At 37.3% G+C, this 20,689-nt stretch overlaps 1 protein-coding gene across 1 annotated transcript in view; it reads right to left on the bottom strand.

The window, feature by feature from the left end:
* ADGB (androglobin) overlaps positions 1–20,689 on the bottom strand; it is a 148,922-nt gene that overhangs the window by 115,844 nt on the left and 12,389 nt on the right. Inside the window, 3 exon segments of the mRNA XM_034990949.1 lie at positions 1,667–1,738; positions 5,145–5,237; positions 7,651–7,813. Coding sequence (XP_034846840.1) covers positions 1,667–1,738; positions 5,145–5,237; positions 7,651–7,813 — 328 coding nt within the window.

The raw sequence follows: 20,689 nt of genomic DNA, 5'->3' as shown, positions 1-20,689 counted from the left end.
AATAAAGTCATAGTTCTTGTCTTTGTTGTCAGGAAATATAGTCACAATACAGGCTAAAAAGAATTAACATTAAATACTCAGCTAAGAGCTGTTTCCAGAGTAAACGGTCAGTGATTTGACATTGACCTCCATTTGACACTGACCTTCATTTGACATTGGCCTTTATTTCAGCTGTGTGTGTGTGTGTGTGTGTGTGTGTGTGTGTGTGTGTGACACAGAAAGAGAGAGAGAGAGAATGAATGCTTCTGAGAGCTGGGGTGATTTTATTTGGGAATTAACTTTTTATAAATTATTAAGCTACCCCTCTGTAAAGGTTGAGAAGTTTGAGAAGAAAATGATCTCTTTTATGTCAATAGGATCAGCTAGACGAGGAATGAGACATGAGAAAGAATTAAAATTGTGCACACGTTTAAATATCCTTTAAGTCTCATATTTCATATGCCAATCTGTAGGTGCAGAAGTACTTTAAGTAAAATTCCCACTTGCAGAGTTTTCAACAGGCTGCAAGGCACAGTGGGGAGTTAAGCTTCAGAGCCAAAACAGACCAGGATTTGAATCTTCCTTCAGATCCTTCTGCTCTGGGGCATGTCATTTCACCATCTCTAAATTGCAGTTTATGTAATGCAGTCTGTAAAATGCAGATTATGCTATCTATTTTCCAGCATTTTATAGGGAATAGAAACAATGTATAAAAAATCTCTGGGTCAAGTGGGTTTTAAGTAAAGACATTACCCTTAGTATTACCGGATTTTCTGAAATAATCATCTCGTATTTCACTGCCTGGTTTATAAGAAGATTAAATACTTGAGACTAACCTTATAAGATTTATGTTTTCCTTAATTTACATTATCTAGGACATTTCTTCAGGTTTAGTTTAGTTGAAAAAGAAAGGTAAATCAAGTATCTTCCTGTATGTGTATCTGGGAATTTTGCTATAGAATATTTTATACTTCCTTAAAAAATGAAAAGTTGAAGTCTGTGCATGCTTTGGATCATAAAATAAGCATATTTTAGACTAAAATATAAAGTATAAAACAGTTCAGAGATAACATTATACTAATCAGTACATCCTGGTTGAAGAAAGAAATGTTTTGACTTTAATATTGGTCAGAATCAATAATGACTATTAATTCTGACTGGGTCAGAATTTTTTTCTGGGAGAAAATAATTTTTTAAAAATGCCCTGCTTCTGATATAACCGCCTTAGGGGAGTGGAACAGGTCTACTTCTGATGGAGAAAATCCAGGGTAGAAATTTCGGTGGAGGTGTTTAGGTGAGATTTTCCCTGCATTAGCATGTCAAACATCAGGACACCCTGCACTTGAGCATCATGCAGAGCAAGTTCCAAGCAACTTCATGTCAATTGCTAGGCACGTGCATCAAGAGGAGAAATACCCAGATCGGTGAGATCCCAGCTACTCTGGGTCTAAGGGCAGGAGAATAGGGGCACGGCAATGCTAACGGCTAACATTTTCCTACCATTTGCTCATTAAACTCAACTGAAGAGGCTTCTCTTCCTCTTTGAATGTCTGGCTTATAAAATACTGAGTTATACCAAAACTTAGAGGTGAGCAAGGGAGAACTGAAATTGACGGTCTGGGAACTGTTTTAAGCAGGTCTGGAAGGTATTCTGCAATCAGGCTTCAGTTAAAACTTCCCTACATACCTCACTGCAGAGTAAATGTTCATTTGCTGAAAACAAGTCAAACAGGATTTCATTTTTCACAACTACTGGAGCCTGAAATTAAAAATATATGTAAAAAGAGATATTAGTCCTTAGGAAAAATAAAGGAAATGTAGCTGAATGGAAATATAGTTTCGTTTGATATAAACAAGTCAAACCTGATCTCATTTCTCACAACCAGAGGAATTAAAAGAAAAAATAAATAAATAAAGCTCATTATTCCATAAGATAACCCTGTTAGAGCTACGGGTGACATTCACTTAAAATGTAATGCCTATCAAACACAGTATTTTCATATACAAATGAAATGTTGTAAGATATAATATATGCGGATGATCTCAGCATGCATACACACACAATCTGAGAGTTTAAAAAATGACTTGAAATTTAAATTAATCTTTCAAGTTAAACCTGAAGCTTAGTTAACACATGCTAGCAGGAAAAATATCTTCATCCCTTTGATAAAAAATATTAGGTATGACAGCTTTTTAAAATCTTGCCCAATTTCAAATCCTCTTATCTCTTAAAAAAATCATCTGATGGTCATTATTTAATTGGCATATATCTAAAGATGCTTTTATATATTTAGACCACTAAGGAATAAACATAATAAGGGAAAATATGATTTATAAGTTTTTAAAAATTTGTTACAATTCATATCGAGCTTATATACTTAACATATCAAATTAACATAAATGCGGTTTTCATTAATAAAATAGATTTTCATGGAAACTAATGCCTTCAACTATTCTCAATCACATGTATAACTAGCATCTTGAAATCTCAATAAAATATTTCTTTATGTCTGAGAAAAATTAACTCCAAGCTACCCTGAAGACCTGAATTGACTCTTAGTTTATAATTTATGATCATAATAAGGTACATATATGTATTATATAAAATATTTTATACAAAAACGTATATTTTAAATTCTGGTTTGGCTAATTGCACTTCTAAAATGCCCATACTCAGGGCACCTGAGTGGCTCAGTCGTTAAGCATCTGCCTTTGGCTCGGGCATGATCCCGGGGTCCTCGGATTGAGCCCAGCATCGGGCTCCCTGCTCCGCGGGAAGCCTTTTTCTCCCTCTCCCACTCCCCTTGCTTGCATTCTGTCTCTCACTGTGTCCCTCTCTGTCATATAAATAAAATCTTTAAAAACTAAAAAAATAAAATGCCCATACTCTTCAGCAAGTACCAACGAACATTAAAATTGATTATGGATTAAATAAATACTGAATAACTAAAATTTGAGGAGCGAAATTTAATATTTGCCTGCCAACAAATATAAAATAAAAACTGATGGTGTGTAAAAGACAGCAAATATTAAGAAAGAAGTCTCTACGGAGGTCTCTATTCCCTATACCTGTACTTGAGACAGAATACATCTCCGGACATCTTACATCTATTCAATATAATCATCACTCAAGGACCTGAACCATCAATACCTGATTCTCAGAAATAAACAAATCTGATCATTCCCTCAGTGGTCAGCGTTTATTAACCTCCTCAGTTGTATAATCCATGTTGATTCTGATATCTTAAGTCCAGGCTTTTAAGTTTTTTCATAATTTAGCTTCTCTCTGACTTAAATCATGTCCTCTGACTTCACCTTTGGCTTAGAGTAAAATAGAGTAAATCTCACACAGAAAGGTCATTATTGTTTTGCTAAATTTTTGTCTAAGCTTTCTATATGCCCACATTTAATGAGCTTCAACGTAAAATGTATTTACCACCGTGGATCTAGACATTAAAACTTGAAAAACATTATTCTAAGACTATCCTAGTTAGCTAGACTTTCAGCTGTGGCTGTTCTGGTCCATACTTCAGGGGGAGTCCGTGCACAAGATAAAAAGTCAGCACAGAACAGAGGTGTTGAAATGGGCGGCAACATTACGATAAAGGTAGGGAGAAGTGTCATCATCATCAACAATGGATGAATTTGGGGCGCCTCGGTGGCTCAGTCATTAAATGTCTGCCTTCGGCTCAGGTCATGAACCCAGGGTCCTGGGATCGAGCCCCGCATCGGGCTCCCTGCTCAGTGGGGAGGCCTGCTTCTCCCTCTCCCACTCCCCCTGCTTGTGTTCCCTCTCTCACTGTGTCTCTCTCTGTCAAATAAATAAAAAATAAAATCTTAAAAAAAAAAAACAATGGATGAATTTACTTATAATATAAGCATTATCTCTCAGAATGTTATGTTAAAAAACAGGTGGTGTAAAAAGAAAGGTATGTTAAAAAGAAAAAGGTGGTGTAAAACTTTCCTACTTATTCACATTTGAAACGCTCTCACTTCAGGGACTTAATATCCTTTATTTGCATGGAACGTAAACTCTGCACTGCCATTGCACAGAGCCTGAATATTATTACTAGTACGCTATTATTAAGTGCACTATATTAACACCAAAGAATTTATATTCTTCATGCCAATATTATCTAACATTATAAGTAATTTAAAGACATGTTCATATACATCTGATTTATTTAAAATATCTTACAAGTAGGCATTCAATAAATATTCTGTTGAAATATACCTTATTTTTTCATTTTACTAAATATCTTTGAATTTAGGATTATCTTTCTCAGCTAGTAACGGTAATTGGAAGTATGGTGGATAAATTGTATTTTCTTGCAATAGTAGCAGTGCTTATAAAGGTTAAAAATTTTAGGAATAAAATCACTTTGTGTGAAACTGAGATTCAATGGATTCTATAATAAACGGAAGAATCAGCTCCTTTACAACCATTTGATTAACACTAAATAATTATTGTAGCCTACTGGTTTTCCATGCATTAAATGAAAATGATAGGAGATTCATAAAGGAAAAAAAGGAATTGGTGATAATTAGGCCCTTGGAAACAGCAAATATATTCAAACCAACATGGCTGTTAAGAAGACAGACCAGTGGATCTAAAGTTTTCATGTACATAGTGCTATTTAAAAGGATGTTCTCTGGTGATGTCCCAGCCAATGTGATTCAAGTTGCTGAGCATCGAGTCCAGAAATGAAGATGGCCCTTGGAAAATGCTTCAGGAATACCTGGAATGCAGAGAGCCAAGTGCAAATCTCCTGGGCTAGAAACTAATGCTAATAAACACTATAGTAAACAGACCTTCGGGCCACATAAGTTCCTGCTAAGCAGCAGTAAAGGGAAATTCTGTCAGTCAGAAATTAAAGAATAACTTCCCACACATTTTAGGCTCTCCTTTGATATCATGGAGAAAGGAAGAAAACTCAAGACTCTAAACAAAATTTCAATATTCTCTTGGGAGCCAGTACAAGTGATATTAAACTATGCTGATAAACATTTATTTCTATTAAATGCCAAAAAGTAATTCCTTTTTCTTACTGAATACCACGGGAAAAATTTACCCTACGTTGTTTTAAAAATGAGAATTTTCATAACTAGGATATTATAACCTACAGCTAACATGTATTTTGTTCGATAGTGAAAATATTTCTTACCCGATTAATTAAAAAATCCTGTGGACGTTTCCAGGAATAAATTTTCAACGATGGTGGTAATTCAATCTTTCCTTCAGGGTCTTCAAAAAAATGCTATATAAAAAATATATTGAGTTTTTTTTCTCCATACGGTTCTAAAACAATGAAACAACTCAGTCCTAATAGAAATTAGTAAGTGCATAGATTGGATCAATAAATACACATTTATAGAGCAATTTGTGTAATTGCTCTCAGAGCTAGTTCATGGAGTATTTGGTGAATAGTGAAGTTAATAATACTGTATTTAATGAACGAAACCTCGATTGTTGAGTAACATTTTGTTGCAGAGGAAGCAGTCCAAACGAGCATGAGCTGCTTTGTAATGTGCGGTAGGTATGGTAGGAAAACAATTTGAATGGGCCAGATATGGACATATTTTCCACTGAAAATAATGGGTTTTTTTTTTAACTTGAGTAGAGAAGATTAAAAAATCATAAATACAATCGTATGCCAATGAAATTTGTACCTTGGATCTGACTTTCATTTATTAATTTTTAAAATTAAACATGTTATTTTGAGATCATTATAGATACACACCTCATGCTGTGAAATAATAAAGAGAGTTCCTGTGTTCTCTTCACTCAGTTTCTTCAGTGGTAAAATCTTCTAAAACCACAGCGCAATTTCACAACCAGGATACTGACATTGACACAGGCATGATAAAGAATAGTTCCAGCAGCACAAGGATCCTTCCTAGGACCTTTTATGGCCATGCCCACCCTCCAACCTCCTTACCACCTGTTTAATCCCTACCACCTGGCAATCATTAATCTAGTCTCTTTTTGTCATTTCAATAATATTATATGAGGGGCACCTGGGTGGCTCAGTTGGTTAAGCCTCTGACTCTTGGTTTCAGCTCAGGTCATGATCTTGGGGTAGTGAAATCCAGCCCTGCTTTGGGCTCTGCGCTCAGCGGGGAGTCTGCTTGAGATTCTCACTCACTCTCCCTCTGCCCCTTCCTCTGCTTTCACATGCATGTTCTCTCTCTCAAATAAATAAATAAATAAATCTTCAAAAAAAATAATGTTGTATGAATGGAATCATAGAGCATGTAACCTTGTGGATTTTTTTTTCCCCCTCTCTGCCTAATTCCCTAGATATTCAATTTATTCAAGCTGTTGCATGTATCAAAAGTTTGTTCTTGTTTATTGCTGAGTAACATTTCACGATATGGATATTTGTTTGTTTACCATCTGTCCATTGAAGGACATTTGGGCTGTTTCCTATTTAGGGCTATTACTTATAAAGCTACTATAAATTTTTGCATACAGCTTACAAGTTTTTATATGAACATAAGTTTCTATTTCTCTGAGATAAATGCCCAAGAATGTAATTAATTTATTAATTTTTGAGCCCTTAGTATGGGTCAGTTAGTGAGCTCTGGAAAAAGAATGATATCCAAATGTCTATTCTCAAAGACTAGCAATATAGTAAATTAGACTTCAAGTAGCTACTATGTAAAACTTCTCACAGTTCCTAAGGTAGTTAGGTTGTGGGGGTGGTCCTTACAGAAAATGAAAAGTGCTGGGAGTACAAAACAATGCTGTAGGAATAGAAAGTGCTGGGAGTACAAAAACAATGCTGTAGGAATAGAAACTATCTGTATTGAGAAAAAGATTTTCACCTGAGTTAATAGTGACAGGGTCAAGTAAATACCATTTTGTGATTTTTATGGTAATCATATTTTTATCCGAATGTTAGTGTGACCTGAGAAATGGGTTATATTTGAGGGTACTGTCTGAGCTTTACACAAAGTGTCTATGTGTATCTGAAGCATATTTAAGATACTGGAAAACTTTGAATGAAGACAAAGGCAATCCCAACATCTAGTCAAAATGATCAAAGAATGAGTCTCTGAACAATAGACTGAAGTTTCCAAGAGCCATGCTAGACTTCTGGGGTTGCCTCATGTCGGTTTTTTTTTTTTTTCCCCTTACAAATATTAATTCAGTTATTTTAAGGTCCCTTATCTGACAATTCCAAAATCAGAGTCACCTGTGGATCTATTTCTATTATTTAATTTTTCCTCTTGTTTTTCAGCCACTTAGTCTTTTTCTTTTCAGGTGTGGTAAATTTTGATTGTATGATATATGTTGCATATAAAAATGTACACGAGTGCTAGGTAATGATCTTTTCCTCCAGAGAGGAGGATTTCATTCCTTTCTGGCAGGCAAAGTACAAAATGAACTTGACCCTGTCAACACTGGGTCTCAGGATTTGGTAGGATTGGTGTAGGTTTGGTTTTCCCTTACGCAGTACAGCCATGTTGGGGTACAAACTGAAAGGATGGAGTTTCTGAGTTCTTTCACCTTGCTATACCCTAAATTCTGATCTCTTGTCATAGCATCATGAAATATTTTCTCAGTTATTTAGCTTCCAATCTGTTGCTTTCCACTCATTTGCTCATTTGCTTCTATTATAAAATTTAAGACTAAGATGAACTCTCATCACACTCAAGCAGACTTACAAATAGAGGGCTTTTCCCTGTTTTGTCCTTTTCTTTTCCACCTTTGCCTGCATCCCACTTCTCTGCGTTTATGTCCGCCTCGCTCCATTCTGGCCAGATTGGGAATTTCCCCTTCTTCTGCTCCACGGAACTAGGTTGCACATTACTGCCAAAGTAGTACTGCCTAGAGACAGAGCAGGGAGGTGGGTTAGTTGTAAGTCAAATCTCTGAGGTAAAATATTAGATTCATTGCATGGTATAAATTTAATGATCTTGTCAGCAGTCACGTTAAAGGCATTTTTCGATAGTCTTACCGGTAGCCAGACAGCTTCCACAGGTTAGAGTTCAAAAAACTAAAATACCCAAAGAGATTATTCCATAAATTTTGAGCCTTAGGCCCTACTTACTAATGCAGGACATTCATCACAAACACATAAAATGCCATGAAGGGGAATATTTATATACAATTCACACTTAAAATCCTTTACACGTATAATATTAATGGCTTTTTGAAGATCAGTACAAATCTAATTTTGACTTTTCCCAGTATAAGAGTGCTATGTGATCATTATTTTAAAATAAATTTTTTTTAAATTACATAAGTAGGAGAGACATGCCCGCTCTATTAACATCGTTAACGACTGTCCATTCTGTAAGACTAAATGCAAGGATATACGTTTCTTCTTCAAAAATAACGTCATTCAGCACATTACAGACTGTTTCTTTCCATTTATCAGTATACTGCAAATAGTTCCTATGTCAATGAGAATTTATCTAAATACAAATTTAATGATTCCATACTGTTCCATTGTATAAATACACTTCCTTTTGTTTAATTTTCTATATTTAAAAATTTGAAGGTTTTGATTTAAAAATTTTTTCACTATTATATATATTTTTAAGACTTTATTTATTTATTTGACACAGAGAAAGAGAGAGAGCACTAGCAGGGGGAGAGGCAGAGGGAGAGGGAGAAGCAGATTCCCCACCTGAGCAGGAAGCCCAACATGGGGCTCAATCCCAGGACCCCAGGATCATGACCTGAGCTGAAGGCACACTATTAACCAACTGAGCCACCAGGCGCCCCTTTTTCACTATTATAAACAAGACTTTGGTAGCTTTCCTTATTGACAAATCTTTGCATACACTATTAATTCTTTCCTTAGGATAGGTTTTAATAAGAGTACTTACAGTACCCAAATATATGCGTATTTAAAATTTGTGATATATTTTCACTAATTATCTACAGAGAAGTTGGACTTGTTTTCTACACTCATTATTAACATATTACAATTTCATATCTCTAAACCTTGACTTTTACCTTTTCTTTATTATTATGTTTTAAAGTCTAATTTTTTAAAATTTATTTATTTATTTGAGAGAGAGCACACGCGTGCGCATGAGCCCATGCGCACCAGTGTCTTGTTTAATTTTTCAAGTTTTAACTATGAATGACTGGACCCCTGCTCTAGACCCTGGGATAAGCAGTGAACAAACCAGACTAAGATCTCTACCCTTATAGAGTTCATATTCTAGTGGTAGGAGATATAAATCACAGCATAAATTAAGTAAAATATATAGTGCATTAGAAAGTGAAAAATGCTAGGAGGAAATATAAAATAGGAAGGGGGAACTGAAGTGTTAAGGTACACAATTTTTAATATAGTGGTTAAGGAAAGCACTCCATAATAGGGTAATAGTTAAGTCAATAGTGAAAGAACATAAAGGATCGAGCTATGTGGATCTGTGGAAAGACTGTTCTGGAAACAGGAAACGGCAAGTACAAACAGAAAGGCAGAGTTTCCAGATGTAGAGAGCATCCTGGCTTATTTGAAGAATAAAGATATCAGTGAGGCTGAGGGAAAGTAAAAGGAGATAATTGCAGAGAGGTAATAGGAGATGCAGAGATTATAAAGGTGATCTAAGCCAAAGGAAGGACATTGGTTTCCCTAGGTGAGAAGGGAAGCCACAGGAGAGTTTTGAGCAGGAAAGTCTGTAATCATTCATTCTTGCTGCTATGTTGAGAAAAGGCCAAAGGAAACAAGAGAGAGAATTCAGAAGACGCTGAAATAACAGGTAAAAGCTAGTGGTGATTTGGACCAGGTTGCTAAGAGTAGAGGCAGCAAGAGAGAGTCCCCTGTTTTTAAGAGAAAGCCAATAGATTGAATTGATGTTTCCTGTAAGACAGAAGACAGTGGGATTGGGCAAAACTGAGGTAAGAAGTAAAGCAGCGTTTCACTTCCAAATGAACTGTGTTTTAAATGTTTATCACATGTTTACGGAGATGTTGAATAGTTCAGCATAGGATTCTGAGGCTTTGGGAAAAAGAATTAGTCTAAAAGTGAAAATTTGAGTCATCAGCATTTAGATGATATTAAAGTCTTAAGACTGGATTAAATCACCAAGAAAATGACCATACCTAAGGAATAGACACTTGCAGGAAGGCTATTCAAGATACCTAACAACTGGTAAGGAAGGAGCATTGACCAATCCTCAAAGACCTCTAGTTATGCGAGACATTATTTACTTTGAGTAGTGGGATCAGGGATATGAGGTCCTCAGGGTAGGTCAGGGGCTCAGGGCAGGAGGCAGAAATGTCTGGGGCTCAAGGTTATTGGTAAGGTTATTGTTAAGGCTACTCAACAATCAACATTAAAATATTTCAATATTCTAACCATCAGTACAGCTGTATAGCTGCCCTGATACTCCATGTGAAAAGTCAGAAAGAGTAGGAAGAAAACTGAGAAAAGCAGTCTGTGAGTGTGGTGGACAGGATAATGCATCTTCTCCCGCCACCCCCCACCTCTGCCAATATATCCACACCCTAATCTCAGAACTGGGGGATATGTTACCTTCCATGGCAAGCGAGGGTTTGTAGACAACTTTAAGTATTTGAGATGGGAGCTTATCCTGGATTATCTGCATGGGTTCAATGCAGTCATAAGTGTTCTCAAAAGTAGAAGAAGGAGACAGAAGTCATCAGAGGGAGATTTGACTCCAGAAGATTGAATAGAAAAATGCAAAACTGCTGGTTCTGAAGACAGAAGGAGGAGGCCACATGCCAAAGAGACTGAGCAGCTTCTCGAAGCTGAACAAGGCAAGGAAATGGATTCTCTCCGTGAGCCTCTAGAGAGGAACGCAGCCCTGCTGGTACCTTCGTGTTAGCTCAGTGAGACCCATTTTGGACTTTGGACCTCGAGAATTGCACAATAACAGTTTTGTACTGTTTAAGCCACTAAGTTTGTGGTATTTTATGATAGCAGTGTTAGGAAACAGTGACAGGAATAAAACAGTAGAGGGTTACGCCTTGGAAGTCAAGTAAAACATTTTTTTAAGTAAGAGAATGCACAGCAGATCCAAATGCTGCTAATAGATCAACAGAATGAAATAGGAACAAATAAATGTTGAATTTAGCAACAAGAAGGTGAAAGGTCTCTCTCAAATTTCACCTTCTGGGCTGGGGGTGGAGGGACTCTCTCGAACACCCTATCTAGTATGGCTACCTCTCTGCATCCTTTTATACTGCTTCATTTTTAAAGCACTTGGCAGTTCTCTCACTAATCCTTCAGTGCTTGTGTGTTTCCACAGGTAGGCTTTGTAAATTTCACAGGCGTAGGATCAGTGGGTTTTTTGTTCACTCCGCCTATCTCCAGCAATTGAAACAGTGCCAGGATAACATAGGAAATCGGTCTCCTGTCTCTCTGTCATCTATTTACATGAAATGAAAAAATGAATGTCTTTACGTACTATTTCTATCATTTCTAATTAGAACTGTTTCAAGGTTTTGGGGCACCTGGGTGGCTCAGTCGTTAAGTGTCTGCCTTCGGCTCAGGTCATGACCCAGGGTCCTGGGATCGAGCCCCACATCGGGCTCCCTCCTCAGCCAGGAGCCTGCTTCTCCCTCTCCCACTCCCCCTGCTTGTGTTCCCTCTCTAGCTGTCTCTCTCAATGTCAAATAAATAAATAAAATCTTTAAAAATAAATAAAAATAAATAAAACCCTTTTGTTAAAAAAAAAAAAGTTTCAAGGTTTTACGTATAGGTAGAGATAGATCAGATGGCTCACCAGTCCTGTTTCTCATTTCCTACATTTCCCAATCCTTTGCAATTTGGCTGGTACTTTGTGGTGGTGTTTTGGACAATAGTATGTATGGGAATGTGTTGTGTCCTACCTCTAAGCTCATAAAACATCCTATGAGATACTTGTCAGCATGCTCAATCCTTCAGAGAAGATCTTAGGAAATGCTAATTGATGTGGTTTGGGAATATAGCTGAGGTTTGGTGAGGTGAGGTCCAGAGCTGATGACCAAGAAAGAATTCTTGAGACGTCTTTGGTGCAAAATGGTGGTTTATTAAAGCCCGGGGACAGGACCCGTGGGCAGAAAGAGCTGCCACAGCAGGGTTGTGAGGGATGGCTGATTGTATACTATGGGGTTGGGGAAGGGAAAAGAAGGGGACGTTTCAAAAGGATTTTCATATGTTAAAGAAGACTCACAGGATACCTCAGTCCTTGTCATTGTCAAGTTAGGGTTGTTTTTTCCTCTAGCAAGGCATTAACATGAAGATAGTTGGGAGCTTTCTGGAGGAACATAACACTGCCCACTTCAAGTATCTGTCAATGGGCTGCAGGTTATAAGGACATTTAATTGTATCTGCACTTCCTTCTGGAAGCTAGGTTATTGATAGAAATGCTTTGTTCTTATAGATTGCTAAGACATTTGTAAACTGAGGGAGACTCAGGAGACTCAGCCTTGCAGGATTGTGATCTCTGTTTTTCCTTTCCTTAGCTTCGGGGCAGCCAGGAGTGCCTAAGGAATGTCACATATATCCCATCTGGGGAAGGGGGTGTTGTGGGGTGTCAGCTTCTGCTTTGTCCTCAAATTGCCTTCTGTTCCCTCATCAGTAATGCCACAAGATGGAAGGAGCCAAAAATCCTTATTTAGCACATGCAAAGCCACTACTAAACTCCCGATCAAACTCTAGTATAAATGAGAGATATCCTTTGTTGTGTGATTTGGGGGTTGTGTGATCTTGTAGCCAGCACTGATTACTTCCTACTTGCTTTTTTGATAGTCTAGCTAGCACTGGTTGTTAACATTGACAAATATAAAGGTTATAATTCTTTTTTTAGGGTTTGGATTTCTTCTTTTATATCTTTAATCATTATAAACATACACATGGTAAATTACTTATAGATTATTTTTCTACTGTCTTAAATCTTTGATACTTGATTCTTTTTTGTTGTTTTGATTTCTGCCTTTTTAAAAATATATTCTCACGTTTTAGGACACTTTTATTATGAGCCTATCCTTATCAGGGTTTTCTTTTCCACAGATCCCCCTTTCCCCAAGGCAATCGGTATTGAAAGAATGGTTTTTCAATGTTAATATGGAATTTTCTTTCTTTCAGAGATCCCAAATAAAGAAGCCATCCAGGAACCCATAGGTACTTTAAAATCAGATCTCAAACCTACTAAGTCTCAATCCCAAGGTTTCCATTTCTCAAGGAAGTTTTTTATTTTTCAGCGGGACACTAAGTGTAGAAAATCTAACTTTCTTATAATCTAAAATTATAAAGCAGGTTTTCTTATTCACCTTTTTAAAAAGAATTAGGGGCGCCTGGGTGGCTCAGTTGGTTAGGCGACTGCCTTCGGCTCAGGTCATGATCCTGGAGTCCCTGGATCGAGTCCCGCATCGGGCTCCCTGCGGAGCAGGAGTCTGCTTCTCGCTCTGACCCTCTCCCCTCTCATGTGCTCTCTCTCTCATTCTCTCTCTCTCAAATAAATAAATAAAATCTTTAAAAAAAATAAATAAAAATAAAAAGAATTAAACTTTTGGAAAGTCATGCCTTTATCCAAGGTTGGAACACTCCCTTTCCTCATTTGTCCTATATATATTAAAACAAAAAACTCTGCTTTCGTAAGATGGCTAAGCCTTCCCTAGGGAAGCTACAGCCTTAGTTTAGAGTTAAAACATTCTGACTTTCAGTTCCCTCCTCGTTTCCGGATCCTGAAGATTTTTATTTCTTTAGGTAGGCACTTGTAGGTATTATTCTTTTTATCTTAATCCACTATCTTGCTGGAAAAGAAAGTCTAAGAATATATCCATCGTAAAGGAGTATTTCTAAGCAGCATGTAAGAAAAGATGACAGAAAGGTGACTAGAATAGTTTTCAGAAGAAAGGGAATTTTTCATAATATTAATAGAAAAATCAAGGTATAAAATAGCCCATTACCATACCTCTGTTTTATTGGGGGTTGGTACAACTGTAGAGATAAAAAGAAATTCATGACTTTGTATCCATCAAAATCATGATAAAATTTAACTCATTCGGGAAGCTCAGTCTCTTAAAAGCTGTTTTTCTAACGGGAAGATTTAATTTCTTTTTTTTTTCTTTTTTTTTTTTTTTAAGATTTTATTTATTTGCGAGAGAGAGAATGAGAGAGAGAGAGCACATGAGAGGGGGGAGGGTCAGAGGCAGAAGCAGGCTCCCTGCGAGCAGGGAGCCCGATGCGGGACTCGATCCAGGGACTCCAGGATCATGACCTGAGCCGAAGGCAGCCGCCTAACCAACTGAGCCACCCAGGCACCCGGAAAGATCTAATTTCTTTAAAAAAAATAAAGGCTCTGCTAAGATTATGTTTTGCTCTCCTTTTCATTCTGTCAAGCCTAAGTAAATATTCTGGCTCCTTCCCTAAAGCTATTAAGCTTTATCACTAATTGACCTACCTTCCTTGTAACATGTCAAATTTGATTCTATCTATATTGAAGATCACTTAAAAAAGACTCTCATTTGAGGTATCTTATATCAGCCCAATAGCTCACCTATATGTTACACACACAATATAAACATAGTCAAATATAGCCCAATGTCAAATACACTGTAGACGTCACGCACGAATATGTTGCTTTTGAAACGGTCAGCACAGAATGCCTTTGACGCTCGCTGCCAGAACGTGCCTACAGCTATAGTATAGCGGAGACCCGTAACCACTCCAAGCACATTATTCCTGGTTTCATCAATTCTGAGAACAAGCTAATCTTTAAACACAGAAGTAGCTCAGGACTTCTGAAGATTTAGGAACCGGTAATACTGGGAAATAAATGTTGCCAAATTCTAGAAAACTCATATGTGCAAAGAAATCAAACCTACACACTAAAATATCAGGGGGGTACCCAGACTTATGTTATTCACATAGCAATATACCCAAGTACTAGCTAATGATTCAATCCATTAACATTACAAGTTGTATAAAAGATTTGAAAGATAACTATATCCTCAAAAATATATGGCTAAACACTCCCTTCTACACAGTGAGTCTAAATATGCTATTGAGATAGAGGAAGTCTCACTGACATTTTTAGGAGAGGCTAGAAATCTGTAGACAAACACATTTATGGAAATTTATTATTTTAAAAAAACTTCTCGTCAATGAGGAATGTTTATCACATAAAGCCTGTACATTCAAAATGCCAAATGATATTTTAAAGGAAAATGATGCTTGGAGGGAGAAAAAAAATTCCACAGAACCAGACAACAGGCTGATTTCCAGAGCGGATATATAAAATGTAAAGGTACTCCTGGGGAAAAGAGAAGCAACGGCAGAAAGGAAGCAAACTTATAACACCAGGTCAAGTTGGACAGAATAGTCTGACATGAAAATGATATATTAAGTAAGCAACAGATACAAAAGTGTTAAGATGATTATATATAATATATAATATATGTAATTAATAGATATATTAATTATATATATATAGTTGTGATTGAAATGAATCGATCATGATTAAAAGCCATTGAAAAATGTGAATGAGTGTTTGCAGAGGCAGGAAGTGGGCAAAATGGGTGAAGGTGGTCAAAAGGTATAAACTTCCAGTTATAAAATAACTAAGTCATGAGGATGCAATGTACAGCATGACGACTATCGTTAATAATACTGTATCACATATTTGAAAGTTGCTAAGAGAGCAGATCTTAAAAATTCTCATTATAAGAAAAAAATTTTGTAACTATGTATGGTGATGGATGTTAACCAGACTTAACCGTGGTGATCATTTCTGTGGTGATACAAATATCAAATCAGTGTGCTGTACACCTGAGCTAATATAACACTATATGTAAATTATATCTCAGTTAAAAAAAGAAGTCAATGTACTAATTACAGAAAGAACCTCGAGGGGAGCATAGGGAGTTGAGATAGTATAATCTACAAGTAGGTACTGGAATTAGATTTGAGCAGTGGTAGTCCAAGCTTAAAAATCTGTAAGTCCGTTTTGGAAAAGAAGCTAAGTTTACCCTGTAAATGTCAAGAGACCAGAAACAGGCTTCATAAATGAGAAAGTGGCCAGAGTTACTCATGAGCTCCTAGCTTTGAACTAAGGCTCTCCCTATAGTTCATGGCCTAGCAGACAATGTGCCACTTCCCTGTGATTCTATGAGGAAATAGGCTGGCTAAGAGGGAAAAAATGGGAACGCGGGCGGCCTCTACCACAATGGGTGTGGTATCAGGAATAGCACTTCCCACATAGGGGAAAAGCCTTCAACCTCCCAATGCTAAAACGTGGGTGGGGGGCAGGGTAATACAAAAACACACTTACTAATCAGAAAAGATTCTGTTTTTATATTGGAACGGTGTGCCGGAGAAGCTGGCACGTTGGTCCCTCAATCATTTAGTAACTGATTTGTGGATAGGTCCCAGGGTTTTCAGAGAGGTCAGACAGAGTTCAAAAGGAGAAAGATGGTCCTCAGAAACCTCAAAACAGCAGCTATTTGCCAACTGACAAGGAAGGCTTTCAATATTGTAACAACCGTCCTGTCCTTTTCAGTGGTGTATCACAACTGATGTCACAATGGGTAGGGAGTGACTCATTCTGGAAAACCATCCAAACCACATGGCAAAGAACAGTATACGTGAGTTTAAAATATCTACAAAATATGAACCAAAAAACTAACGTTAAAAAGGAAAAAAACAAATTTAAAATTACAAAGGACAGTCAGTAAATAAATTTAAAAAAGAAAAGAAAAGAATGCAGCAAACTTAAAAGGTTTTTAAATGTTTAGAAATACTGAAAAGATAAAGGAGGGAAAGTTCCGCCTTGCAACAAGTACGGAAAGATATTAAGCAAACAGGGCGCCTGGGTGGTTCAGTTGGTTAAGCGACTGCCTTCGGCTCAGGTCATGATCCTGGAGTCCCCAGGATCGAGTCCCGCATCAGGCTCCCTGCTCAGCGGGGAGTCTGCTTCTCCCTCTGACCCTCCCCCCTCTCATGCTCTATCTCATTCTCTCTCTCAAATAAATAAATAAAATCTTTTAAAAAAAAGATATTAAGCAAACAAACAAAGACAAGATCAATAGGAACAAAGAGATATTGATTGGAAAATTTTAGCAATGACAACTTCAGCTAATGAAAGAATAGACTAAATAAAGCCAAAGAAAGGAGAGGACTAGTGATTTAGAAGGTAGAATTTTTATTTTTTTTAAATTTTTCTTAAAGATTTTCATTTATTTATTGAGAGAGAGAGAATGATAGAGAGAGAGCATGAGAGGGAGGAGGGTCAGAGGGAGAAGCAGACTCCCTGCTGAGCAGGGACCCTGACGCGGGACTTGATCCCAGGACTCCAGGATCATGACCTGAGCTGAAGGCAGTCGCTTAACCAACTGAGCCACCCAGGCGCCCCAAGAAGGTAGAATTTTTAAAATCAAGTGTTGGAAACAGACTCTTAACTACAGAGAGCGAAGTGATGGTTACCAAAGGGGAGGTAGGTGGGTAGGGGGATGGGCTAAATAGGTGATGGGGTTGAAGGAGTGCACTTGTGATGAGCACAGGGTGCTGTACAGAAGTCTGGAATCACTATACTGTACATCTGAAACTAATATTACACTGTATGTTAATTGAATGGGATTCAAATAAAAGCTTAAAAAAATAAAGTATTTGTATAGATAAAGAGATAGAAAATGGGAACTAAGCAAATGGATAGATTGAAAAACTCCAGTGTATGCCTAAAAGAAGGCCCAGACAGATAATACAGTTAAAATGGGGGTGGGGAGAAATATCTGGAAATATAACTGCTGAAAAATGTTCAGAATTGATGGAAGATATGTCTTCAGAGGGAAGAAAGTACATCAAGCAATAGCAAAGGATAAATGGGAGGTCAGGGGGTGGAAATCTGCGTCTAGATATATCAACTAAAACTGCAGAAAATTATGAAAATTAAAATCTATACACTGAAAGAAATGACAAATTACTTAAATATAAAAACAACCAAATTGACAGCAATTACAGTCACGGTAAAGGAAGGAAGTGATACCATCAAAGCTGAGGTAAAATAACTGTTGATCTTGAAATTAAGATCCAATTAAACTCTTATTTAAAAGTGAGGTAGACGGGGCGCCTGGGTGGCTCAGTCGTTCAGCGTCTGCCTTCGGCTCAGGTCATGATCCCGGGGTCCTGGGATTGAGCCCCGAATCGGGCTCCCTGCTCAGCAGGAAGCCTGCTTCTCCCTCTCCCTCTCCCCCTGCTTGTGTTCCTGCTCTCGCTGTGTCTCTCTCTGTCAAATAAATAAATAAAATCTTTAAAAAAATAAAAATAAATAAAAATAAAACTGAGGTAGAAACATTTATCTTAAATTACATAAAAACATTAAAATTGTGAGTTTACCATAATAGATTCCTATAAAAATATTGACTGAAGGATTTATCTCAGGAAACAAGGAAATGAACTCAGATTGAAAGTGTGGACTACAAATGAATCAATACAACATTTTGGTAAAATTCTAAAAAGTATTTCCTACTAACAAATAATGATAACAATAACTTTGTGTTTTTAAAAGCTATCAAAAATAAATGAGATGGGAGAGGGAGTTCTGATGGACACTAGTGTGCCTGTTTTTTCTTTAGGAATAATGCTGAGTAACTGTAAACTATATAGGAAAGTATTTAAAGATAAATGTGTTTTAAAAAAACAAGGATTGTCTTAGTCAGTTTGGGCTGCTATAATACCATATACATGGTACCACGGACTGTGTGGCTTATGAACAACAGAAATTTATTCCTCACAGTTCTGGAAGCCAAAAGTCTGACATCAAGGTGCCAGGATGGTCAAGTTCTAATGAGAGACTTCCTCTGGGTTGCAGATGGCCAAGTCCTCATTGTGTCCTCACATAGTGGAAAGAGAGCTAGAGAGCTCTCTGTCCTCTTCTTTAAAAAAAAGAAAAAAAGATCTATTTATTTATTTGAGAGAGAGAGAGTGCATGAGTGGCGGGATGGGCAAAGGGAGAGAGAGAATCTTCAAGCGACTCCCCACTGAACACGGAGCCCCACACGGGCCTCGATCCCACAACCCATGAGATCATGACCTGAGACAAAATCAAGAGTCTGATGCTTAACTAAGTGAGGCACCCAGTTGCCCCTCTCTCTGTCCTCTTCTTAAAAGGACGCTAATCCCACTCATGAGAGCACCACACTCACAGACCTCATTACCTCTCAAATACCCCATGTCCAACACCATTACATTTGGATTAGAGTTTCAATATACAAATTTTAGGGTAAACATTCAGTCCATTGCAAAGACACTTCAAGAAATAAAACATAAAACTTCCAAACTGAGAAAGAACAGAAAGAGTGGACTTGACATTAGGGCACAACTCAGTGTAAACTCTGCTTTAGGTAGACAGGACATTGAGAATGCAGAATTCTTTTAGTGAAGATCAAATCAACGAATCTGTCTGGAGACTAAGACATTTTAGAAAAATACTGTTTCAGAATGAAAAGGAATCTCAATCAACCAACAGTTCACTTATTTTTAACTAACATTTATTGAACACCTGCTCTGTGACAAGCACTGTGCTAGATGATAGGGTTACAGACTCATAAATACATGTCTCTGCTCTTGAGTTTATTTTGGAATTCAAACAGGTAAACAGCTGATGTCAATATAATGTAGTATATGCAGAAATGGAAGCATTCACAGATGGCATTGTGCCCAGTGTAAGGCAATTGGGAAAACTTCCTGCGATAAATAGCATCTGAGTTGTTTTGAAGGATAACGAGAAATTTTCCAGGTTGTAAAAGCAGAAAGGGCATCAGTAAGAAAAGAGAATAGCGTAAGAGACAGTACAGAGGAAAGAAACAGCAGAGTGGGTGCAGAGAACTATGAGCTTTTCAGCACTGCATGAGCAAATACTATAAAGCAGTGGGGAAATTAGGTTGGAAAGAAAAATACAAGGTAAGCAGGGAGGCAGCTCCCCACTGAGGGCCTTGCTGATGAGCTCGGCCCTTATTTTCTAGATAGTGTTGAGTTCGCCCATTGTACAAAGATGAACATTATATTCTTAGATATATATTAAGTAACGTTTACCCATAATGGGCCATCAATTTAAAATAGGAAGCTTGGGGAACACTCAAGTTTCAATACAACTCAAAAATGAACACAAAGATAATAATTATGAAAATGTGACTTAAAATAATCCTCATCACATCTGTAAGTTACATTCTTTTAATTAAAAGTCTTATAACAAAACATCTCTACTACATCAAAAACCAATATTTAAGAAGATAATATATACTGGCAATTACATATAACTTGGGATTTCACTTTTAGGGAAAGAATTGTATCCATATTTGCAATATATTATTTGTGGATATATATTTGTAAATACTGCTTCAAACCCTCCCATCTTAATATTTAGAAATAAAATGTAAGATTTAGGTAATAAACCTAAGAGATGCCATGTTCATTTCAGTTGCAATAACAGGGACTGAATTTATCCTCCCACCTAAGGCAACCAAAAACCTGAGCAAAACACATGAAACTGGTTTTCAGACAGACATCAAGTGATGAAAGATGGTGATTTTGAAAAGATAGGAGCCAAATGAGGTGAGCTTTATAACTGCCTCAGCTTACGGTTGTGAGAGTTTGGGGCTGCAGTGCAAGGAGAGGTCATCCAGGCATATCTCAGCAGATTCCTTGACTGGAGGAGCAGGAGGTGAGAGTCTGGGGGAGACCATAGCAGCTAGAGTTTGCAGGACAGAGACCAGAACAAAGAGCTTCCCAGAAAACTACTG

Source organism: Mirounga leonina, unplaced genomic scaffold (genome assembly GCF_011800145.1).
Source record: "Mirounga leonina isolate KUSES-001 unplaced genomic scaffold, KU_Mleo_1.0 Mir_53, whole genome shotgun sequence".
In the NCBI taxonomy this organism is placed as follows: Eukaryota; Metazoa; Chordata; class Mammalia; order Carnivora; family Phocidae; genus Mirounga; species Mirounga leonina.
Note: the sequence above shows the minus strand (reverse complement) of the source record. Positions and strands in the feature narration are given on the sequence as shown.